This window comes from Cherax quadricarinatus, chromosome 1 (assembly GCF_038502225.1).
Source record: "Cherax quadricarinatus isolate ZL_2023a chromosome 1, ASM3850222v1, whole genome shotgun sequence".
In the NCBI taxonomy this organism is placed as follows: Eukaryota; Metazoa; Arthropoda; class Malacostraca; order Decapoda; family Parastacidae; genus Cherax; species Cherax quadricarinatus.
In genome coordinates this window covers 96,058,356-96,069,208 of record NC_091292.1, presented here as the reverse complement: position 1 = coordinate 96,069,208, position 10,853 = coordinate 96,058,356, and the positions used below count along the sequence as shown (strand labels likewise).

The 10,853-nt window shown below is 42.9% G+C and overlaps 1 protein-coding gene across 4 annotated transcripts in view; it reads left to right on the top strand.

The window, feature by feature from the left end:
* The first annotated feature begins 6,318 nt into the window (after nt 1–6,318).
* Nucleotides 6,319–10,853, top strand: part of LOC128689688 (uncharacterized) — a 36,549-nt gene continuing 32,014 nt past the window's right edge. The window contains exon 1 of one of the 4 annotated variants that reach the window (XM_070084843.1): nt 6,319–6,481. Coding sequence is in view for 2 of the 4 variants with exons in the window: in XM_070084826.1 (XP_069940927.1) it covers nt 6,997–7,162 (166 nt within the window). In the remaining 2 variants the exon portion in view is untranslated. Of the gene's footprint in view, nt 6,482–6,888; nt 7,163–10,853 lie in introns of those variants that run through there. The other 3 variants (XM_070084826.1, XM_070084834.1, XM_070084836.1) reach the window with 3 other exon arrangements.

Sequence of the window (10,853 nt, the reverse complement as noted above, 5' to 3'; positions counted from 1 at the left end):
CTCTTGCAGTGCTCCCCTTCCTTTGTATTTGACTGGCTCGTCTTCCTTATTTCCCACTTCTACCACTACTACTACCTCTTCTTCTTCTACTACATCTACTGATGAAATTAGGCACATGTGCGGCGTCTGGTTGTCTTTGTTGTGGACGTTTCGCCATCCAGTGGCTGGCTGGATGGCGAAACGTCTACGGTGGGGATGCCCGGGTGTTGTGCATGTGTCATTTCATCCTGTCGGTATTATATACAATTCTTGTACTACTACTACTACTACTACTACCACTACTACTACCACTACTACTACCTCCACCTCTTCCTGCCTATATATAGCCGTCCTGCTCCTCCTCTGTTAGTGTACAAGAGAGAGAAGACGATTCTGCTCTTGACTCTTGCCCTGGCAGGTCATAGCAGCTCTCCTTACTTACTCAGTCTCCCTACGATCCCCGTTGGGGAGGGGAACCTTTACCAGCGTTGTCTTCACCTTGACTTGCACGATGAGCTACGCAAATCGTGTCAAGATCAAGCCAACAAGTGGTACCGTTGATGATTCAACGAAGATTGCTCTTGCAACTGTTGTTCAAGGAACACTGAAAGTTAAATTCAACACCATTTTGTCTCTGAAAGAAGCATTCATTGTTGTGTGTCACGATGATGCTGAAGCAGAGAAGCTACTCACTACAGATGCCACCACTACACTTACTGCTCAAGGGTTTACTGTTATGTCATCTCCTGCCCTCAAGGCCAGGAAATCAGTATTCCTTAAAAAACTAGACAAGATTCTGACGTCTCAATCACCTGCAGAACTCAAGACATCCATCGAGACGCAAAATACTTGGGCTACTGTTGACAGCATCACAAAAATCCCGAATGCATCGTCCATGCTCAAGGTCACCTTCACTGACGTTAACATGGCTGCCACTGCTCTGAACGAAGGTCTTGCTGTTTATTACTACTTCATCAGTCCAACTTACATCGAAGCAGAAAGATATCAGTACATCCAACACTGCTGGAACTGTTATTCTTACCATCACACCACCAAAGCATGTCCTGTAAAAGAGAAGAAGTTCTGCACTACATGTGGTAGTGAGGGACACACCTTCAGTTCCTGCACCATTGCTACTCCACCACAACCATCGTGCTTAAACTGTAAAAGTAACGACCACCATACACTGGCAGCAAAATGTCCTACACGTAAGGATATTGTGAAGAAAACACAAGAAGCAGCAAAGAAAAAACCTACTAGCAACACACCAACGTATGCAGCAATTGCAAAGATCCAAGCTAATACTACGAAATTACTTCAAGCTACTACTCAGCCAGCCTCCACCATTATCACTCCTCCAGCTTGTGACGTAACCAAGATCCACTACTGTCTACTATACGCTCACATGCAGAATATGGCTGTACCTGGATCTTTTAACTCTACCATCAACGAGTTATTTGCACTAAATAATATGCCATCATTTATATTCCCAGCATCTCCACCTTCGGAAGAAATACTCAAATTTACCAAGGATCTAATCAACACTTCTGCATCAGCAGCTCCAACACCACCAACACCTAGTGACGTCACTCCAACAAGGCCTCCTATTCGTCGATCGCCTCCTGCTCGTCGATTGGCTCGTCGTGGCGGCGTACCTCCTTCACCTCCACCCACCACTACTCATATGGACCAATCAGAAGCCACGATTCTCCCACAGTCTTCTACACACTCTCTAGCGGAGACACCAACATTGAAAGAACCTTCAATGCGGCAACCACCAACAAAAACCTCTCCAGCTATCTCTCGACGTATTAATATAGAAGACCAACATCAAGATCAATACCTGCACTGGAAAGATATAACTTTTTATACGACTCCTGACCAAGAACCTAACATGGATGTCGACACTTTGTACAAGAAAATAATCGACAGTAGAGTCAAGTTTACAAACCGTAAAGGATCCCACTGCTCCATCACTACTCTCCAGATGACCTTTGACCAGTTACTAGCCAACCCAGCATTTCGACCTAAGATTACAAGACTACAGATCGTTTCCATCCAAAAACTGCACAACATAAGGAATGCCTCCTTCACGAAAGAAACGAAGTAACTCCAGACACACATATAAAAGACACCTGACCAATCAAGAAGCTTGCCTCCCTTGACCACTCCTCCAGCTCCTGCCAGCCGCCAATCAACATCAAGATGCAGCAATTTTTCGTCCAGCAAGTTGCAGTCAGTGCCTGCAGAGCTCCTGTTGTATCTACATCGTCTTTTGTTATCGTTATTGTGGCTTAGCAGTTGGGTCTAGTCCTGACTCTTCTCTCTTCGACTCAAGACATTCCTCTCACCGTCTATTCTTCGCACTGTCCCCACTTGCCCCTCGCCCCTCGTGGGTACTTACCTGTGAGTCCTATCCTATCCTGTTAGTGTGACTTTGTCAATGGTCCAAGTCGGACCGAAACGTCGTCGTAAGCTTCTGTCTTTTATGTGCGGGTTATTTGTGTAACCTTCGGATAAGTATTGTACCGATCATATCGCTTGCCTGAGGCGCACAGTTACTTTAATATGTTTATTATGCACCCCATACCCATCCTGTGGGCGGTAGTCAAAAGATTAAAGAGGTACATAATGGGTCCAGGGACTGGACTCCAAAGTTTTGATAGCTGAGCAAGTTACAAAGGTAATGAACTCCAGGTAGATCTCGTCACAATCATGACAAAGTTACAAATGTTTTTACAGATTACAGAGGTACATAATGGGTCCAGGGACTGGGCCCCAACGTTTTGAAAGGTAATGAACTCACAAGTTACAAGGATAATGATTCATGTAAGTAAGTAAATTCACTTACTTACGTTTATACATGGCTACAATCATGAACAAATTATAGAGTAATGAGCAATTCACCCCCTCAAGGAAGGTTCCTTGATGTTGGTGAGGGGCTCTTGATTTAGAGAATTGGATCTGTGCTCCAGTTCCCCGAATTAAGCCTGAATGCCTTCCACATCCCCCCCCCCCAGGCGCTGTATAATCCTCCGGGTTTAGCGCTTCCCCCTTGATTATAATAATAATAATGAGCAATTCACACGTCCAAACCTGGTCTGAGGCACACATCAACCACATAACGGCTGCAGCAATTATACGTATACATGGAGAGAGTTCTGGGGGCCAATGCCCCCGCGGCCCGGTCTGCGACCAGGCTTTATGGTGGATCAGGGCCTGATCAACCAGGATCTTACTGCTGGCCGCACGTAATCCAATGTACGAACCACAACCCAGCTGGTCAGGTACTGACTTTAGGTGCCTGTCCAGTGCCTGCTTGAAGACTGCCAGGGGTCTATTGGTAATCTCCCTTATTTATGCTGGGAGGCAGTTGAACAGTCTTGGGCCCCTAACACTTATTGTGGTGTCTCTTATCGTGCTAGTGACACCCCTGCTTTTCATTGGTGAAATGTTGCACCGTCTGCCGAATCTTTTGTGTCGTAGGGAGTCATTTTCGTGTGCAAGTTTGGTACTAGTCCCTCTAGGATTTTCCGGGTGTATATAATCACGTATCTTTCCCTCTTGCGTTCTAGGGAGTACAGGATTAGGAACATCAAGCATTCCCAGTAACTGAGGTGGTTTATCTCCGTTATGCGCGCCGTGAAGGTTCTCTGTACATTTTCTAGGTCAGCAATTTCACCTGTCTTGAAAGGTGCTGTTAGTGTGCAGCAATATTCCAGCCTAGATAGAAAAAGCGACCTGAAGAGTGTCATCATGGGCTTGGCATCCCTAGTTTTGAAGGTTCTCATTATCCATCCTGTCATTTTACGAGCAGATGCGAGTGATACAATGTTATGGTCCTTGAAGGTGAGATCCACTGACATGATCACTCCCAGGTAGTATTTGACATTAGTTTTTCGCTCTATTGTGTGGTTGGAATTTGTTTTATACTCCGATGAAATTTTAATTTCCTCGCGTTTTCCATATCGGAGTAATTGAAATTTCTCATCACTGAAGTTCTTATTGTTTTCTGTAGCCCATTTAAAGATTTGGTTGATGTCCGCATAGAGTCTTGCAGTGTCTTCAGTGGAAGACACTGTCATGCAGATTCGGGTGTCATCTGCACAGGAAGATACGGCACTGTGGCTTATATCCCTGTCTATGTCCGGTATGAGGATGAGAAACAAGATAGGACGAGTACTGTGCCTTATGGAACAGAGCTTTTCACCGTAGCCGCCACAGACTTTACTCTGTTGACTACTACTCTTTAGTAATTTAAGCATACAAACAGGAAATTATAGATCCATCTACCGACTTTTCCTGTTATTCCTTTATCACGCATTTTGTGTGCTATTGCACCATGGTCACACTTGTCAAAGGCTTTTGTAAAGTCTGTGTACGTTACATCTGCATTCTGTCTTCTAGAGCATCCAGGACCTTGTCGTAGTGGTCCAGTAGTTGAGACAAACAGGAGCGATCTGCTCTCAACCCATGCTGCCCTGGGTTGTGTAACTGATGGGTATCTAGATGGGTGGTGATCTCGCTTCTTAGAACCTTTTCAAATATTTTTATCATATAGGACGTTAGCGCTATCGGTCTGTAGGTCTCTGCTATTGCTTTACTGCCCCCTTTGTAAAGCATACCTCAAGTGCCACATAGTTAATTTGTTCTAGACATAGGGTAGGATCCATGTTGTTTAGTCTGTCTTCTCAGTTTATATCATTTTACACTTGGTTTACTTGGTCTCACCTTATATTTTTGTTACTGAAGTTGAATTTGGTGAAGGCTCCCTCGTGACTGATCATTTTGTCGGTCTGGGGCTCCCCACATACATGTCTAGACCTCTACTGAGTTATGACCTGAGTAAATCTAAGACTGGCTTTTCATACATCTAAGAAATGAATCACAGCGCTGTATGACCTTTGTGGGTTTAGTGTTAGTTTTGATAATAATAATAATAATAATAATAATAATAATAATAATAATAATAATAATAATAATAATAATAATATGAAATGAGTCGTTATACAAATGCAAATTGATATCATTTCAATATGACTCATTGTTTGTACAGAAATGGGTGACACTTTGGTGTTTAAAGCTCATTGTTTTGCAGAACATTTCGGGTAAGCTTAAGCTTAACTTAAGACTACAATGGGAATAAATGTTATTTGCTTATATATAAGGATATTGAAGGTATACAAACATAAATTTAGACATTACAAATAGTACAAACAAGTAGACAATCATTTCTTTAAAGGTGGATTATGACTGCAAGTAATAAGAATAAAAATATTGATAGTTATTAACATATTTGTAATAGAGTGAATAATGATTAGCATATTTAAGACATTTACGACATTGTGTACCGTGTACGTTAGGCCCACACTGGAGTATGCAGAACCAGTATGGCACTCATACATGGTCAAGCATGTCAAGAAATTGGAGAGAGTGCAGAGGTGTGTATGAGACTAGTCCAGGAGCTAAGGGGCATGTTCTATGAGAAGAGGTTAAGGGAACTCAGCCTGGTGTCACTGAAGAACAGAAGGACTAGGTATGATATGATAACATTGTACAAAATACTAAGTGGAACTTATAGGGTGAACAGGGACTGAGTGTTCTAGACTTAGGAAATAGGAACACGAGAGCACAGCTGGAAATTGAAGACTCGGATGAGCTGCAGAGACGTTAGGAATTATTGCTTCAGTCTTAGATTAGTCAAGAAATGGAACGACCTGGAGAATGAGGGAATAGGCAGTATCCACATATAACTTTAAGAAGTACGATAAGGCTCTCGGAGCCAAAAGTGAACCTAGTAGTAGCTAGCGAAGAGGCAGGGTCAGGAACTGAGAATCGACCCCTGCAACTACATATAGGTGAACACAAAGACCCCAATGGTAATTATATAATTATGTATTTATCTAATAATGTATGTTCAAATGTACCTATATCAACATAGAGTAAGAATTAGTATTAGTCTGCCCGAAATGCCTGGGATGCAAGTGGCCTTCTTTGTAATTTATATTTTATAACATGTAAACCCCACATTGTAAGCTTCATAAGGAAAACATTTTGATTTTGATTTTTTTTTATTTTGAAGTCATTTCGTCTGACTTTTTGGATTACCCTAGGTAATCTACACATGTGCTGCTATGTATGATAATTTATATAACTGTATTTATGTGTACCTGTACCTGAATAAACTTACACACACACACATGATAACGACATAAAATACTGAGAGGAATCAATAAGATGAACAGAGACATGATATTCCAGATACGACACAGCAACAAGGGATCACAATTGCAAGTTGTAGACTCAGATGAGTTACACGGATGTTAGGACTGCTGTCAAGAAGTGGAACAGTCTGAAGAGTGAGGTAGTGGAGGCAGATACCATACATAGCTTCAAGAAGAGGTACGATAAAGCTCACGGAGCAATGAGAGAGTGGACCTAGTGGCGACCAGTAAAGAGGCAGGGCCAGGAGTTAGAAATCGACCCCTGCAACCACAATTAGGTGAGTACACAGGATCGGGGATTAAAGGCTGAAAAGTTGACTCAAAAAGGCCCTCAGGCCATGAGTATTATTATTATTATAATCAAGGGGAAGCGCTAAACCCGGAGGATTATACAGCGCCTGGGGGGATGTGGAAGGCATTCAGGCTTAATTCGGGGAACTGGAACACAGATCCAATTCCCTAAATCAAGAGCCCGTCACCAACATCAAGGAACCTTCCTTGAGGGGCATGAGTAAGTCTTAGAGTAAACAGGATGTTAATATTATTTGTTATTGTTATTACTATTATTATTGTTATTATTAATTATTAAATTATGTATGATAATTGTACTTACGTATGCCTGCACCTAAATAAACTTACTTATTTGCTATACGTAATTCAAGAGTGAACATGTTTAGGTATCCTGGACGGTCGTGTTGTTAAGGTTCTCGCTCAGCCCTTCAACCCAACAACAACATGGAGCCACTTTTGGCTTAGTTTAGCATTGCATCAGTAAGACATTGTTGCTGATGCGATGAGTGGCCAGCCGTGGAATACCCCAATATGGGGCAGCAGAAAGAACTCGCCGAGAGTCCCAGCTTCCAAGCAGCTGTACCCCAGACACCTAGACTGGAGTAGTGTGGGGCCAGGCGTGGAGGTCACCCACACAGTTAATAATGCTGCTCTCTCTAGTTCTCAGGGTAATATTTTCGTCCTGTGTTGTAGCTTAACAGTGGCAGTTTTCTTCATTGTCTTTCAGGTACTACTTGTAGTGCGACAGCGAGATCAGAAGATGAGGCAGGTGGAATGCGTTGGTGTGTTGGGATGTTTTAAAAGTCGCTTGATAAATGAGACTGGTGCGACACTTAAGTATATTTTAATTTTTAAAAGGGTGGACGGGTAAGCTAGCTGAAGGCCTCGGTCAGGTGACCAAAAGCTCCAGTGGTGGGTTAATATATAACTCAGGCCGATGTCAGGAAGCACTTGTTCTGTTTCTTGACAAATCTTACTTAACCTAACCAAGGTATCTTTATTCTAAAGACATTTCACCAACCAGTGGCTTTATTAATTGCGTATTGAATTGATAAAGCCATTGGTTGTGAAGGTTTTAAAAATAAAAACTCCCAGGTGTTGCAGAGGTATCCGATTTATCAACTTGGTATTGTACACTATTAATTTCAGGATATTTAAAGTTGTTGATACTATCATGGTGAATCGGGAAGTAGTGCCCACTGCTTTTGTCACAGGGCTAGTAATGTAGAATAACTTAAGTAGGTCAATCAGTGTGGTTCATTTCCATTAAGTAAGTTTATTTAGGCGCAGGTACACACAAGTACAATTATCATACATAGTGTAAATTACCTAGGATAACCTCCAAAAAGTCAGGCAAAGTGACTTACTTCCAATGGAGTTCTTTGGTCCTCTTTCCCAGGATGTAACCCACAACATCAGGCCTGGTCACAGACCGGGCCGCGGGGGCGTTGACCCCCGGAACTCTCTCCAGGTAAACTCCAGGTAAACAACAATCAACTTACAAGAATGTTAATTAGCCCCCCTCAAAGAAAGTGCCTTGATGCTGGTAAGAGGCTCTTAATCCAGGAAACTGGACTTATTTCCCCCTTCCTTGGATCAGAGTCTGATTGACCTCCATTCCCTATGCATATAACAATTGCAGGTTTAGTGCTTCCCCTGATAGTAATGGTTATAATTGACAAAATTTCATGGTCCCAAGTCGGCACCATTTCATGAACAAATCGTCCAAAATTTATGTGCTTTCTGTCGGAAACATATGTATCTGTTGTGGAAATTGCTATTTGTCGACATCATCTATAACACAATAAAACAGTGGACCCCCACCTTACGATATTAATCCGTTCCTGAGAGCTCATCATAAGCCGATATTATCGTTAGTCGAATTAATTTTCCCCATAAGAAATAATAGAAATCAAATTAATCCATTCCTGACACCCCAAAGTATGAAAAAAATTTTTTTTACCACATGAAATATTAATTTTAATACACACAAACTGAAGAAGACATGCACAGTTACTACTCTAATAAGAATAGAATACATGACACTTACCTTTATTGAAGATCTGGTGATGATTAATGGGATGGGAGGAGGGGAGAGTGTGGGAGTTATTGTTTAGAAGGGGAATCCCCTTCCATTAGGACTTGAGGTAGCAAGTCCTTTTCCAGGGTTACTTCCCTTCTTCTTTTAATGCCACTAGGACCAGCTTGAGAGTCACTGGACCTCTGTCGCACAAAAATCTGTCCATAGAGCGCTGTACCTCCTGTTCCTTTAAGACTTTCCTAAAATGGGCCATAACATTGTCATTGTATAGGTTGCCAACACGGCTTGCAGTAGCTGTGTCAGGGTGATTTTCATCCGTAAAGGTTTGCAGTTCAACCCACTTTGCACACATTTCCTTAATCTTTGAAGTAAGCAACTTCCTCAATTTCTCTCTCCCCTCCTCTGAAGCAGTTTCCTCAGGTCTGGCCTCTTGCTGTTGAAGATGATCTTGCAGCTCATCAGTTCTTCATTGTACTCCACCAACTCTTCCACATCCTCCCCACTAACCTTCAACCCCAAGGACTTCCCCAATGCCACAATGGATTCCACAACTGGCATACACTTCTCAGGGTTAGCCCCAAACCCTTCAAAATCCCTTTCTTTTAAACAATGTGGCCACAGTTTCTTCCAAGCAGAGTTCAAGGTCCTCTTAGTCACTCCTTCCCAAGCCTTACCTATAAGGTTTACACAACTGAGGATACTAAAGTGATCTTTCCAAAACTCTCTTAGAGTCAATCGAGTGTCTGAGGTCACTTCAAAGCACTTTTGAAACATAGCTTTTGTGTAGAGTTTTTTGAAGTTTGAAATGACCTGCTGGTCCATGGGCTGCAGGAGAGGAGTGGTATTAGGAGGCAAAAGCTTGACCTTAATGAAGCTCATGTCCCCAGAAAGTCGCTCTGCCAAGTCTGAAGGATGACCAGGAGCGTTGTTTAATACCAGGAGGCACTTAAGGTCCAATTTCTTTTCCATTAGGTAATTTTTCACAGTTGGGGCAAATGCATGGTGTTTACCTGGAGTTTACCTGGAGAGAGTTCTGGGGGTCAACGCCCCCGCGGCCCGGACTGTGACCAGGCCTCCTGGTGGATCAGAGCCTGATCAACCAGGCTGTTACTGCTGGCTGCACGCAAACCAACGTACGAGCCACAGCCCGGCTGGTCAGGAACCGACTTTAGGTGCTTGTACAGTGCCAGCTTGAAGACTGCCAGGGGTCTGTTGCTAATCCCCCTTATGTATGCTGGGAGGCAGTTGAACAGTCTCGGGCCCCTGACACTTATTGTATGGTCTCTTAACGTGCTAGTGACACCCCTGCTTTTCATTGGGGGGATGTTGCATCATCTGCCAAGTCTTTTGCTTTCGTAGTGAGTGATTTTCGTGTGCAAGTTCGGTACTAGTCCCTCTAGGATTTTCCAGGTGTATATAATCATGTATCTCTCCCGCCTGCATTCCAGGGAATACAGGTTTAGGAACCTCAAGCGCTCCCAGTAATTGAGGTGTTTTATCTCCGTTATGCGCTCCGTGAAGGTTCTCTGTACATTTTCTAGGTCAGCAATTTCACCTGCCTTGAAAGGTGCTGTTAGTGTGCAGCAATATTCCAGCCTAGATAGAACAAGTGACCTGAAGAGTGTCAACATGGGCTTGGCATCCCTAGTTTTGAAGGTTCTCATTATCCATCCTGTCATTTTTCTAGCAGATGCGATTGATACAATGTTATGGTCCTTGAAGGTGAGATCCTCCGACATGATCACTCCCAGGTCTTTGACGTTGGTGTTTTGCTCTATTTTGTGGCCAGAATTTGTTTTGTACTCTGATGAAGATTTAATTTCCTTGTGTTTACCATATCTGAGTATTTGAAATTTCTCATCGTTGAACTTCATATTGTTTTCTGCAGCCCACTGAAAGATTTGGTTGATGTCCGCCTGGAGCCTTGCAGTGTCTGCAATGGAAGACACTGTCATGCAGATTCGGGTGTCATCTGCAAAGGAAGACACGGTGCTGTGGCTGACATCCTTGTCTATGTCAGATATAAGGATGAGGAACAAGATGGGAGCGAGTACTGTGCCTTGTGAAACAGAGCTTTACACCGTAGCTGCCTCGGACTTGACTCTGTTGACTACTACTCTCTGTGTTCTGTTATTGAGGAAATTATAGATCCATCGACCAACTTTTCCTGTTATTCCTTTAGCACGCATTTTGTGCGCTATTACGCCATGGTCACACTTGTCGAAGGCTTTTGCAAAGTCTGTATATATCACATCTGCATTCTTTTTGTCTTCTAGTGCATCTAGGACCTTGTTGTAGTGATCCAACAGTTGAGACAG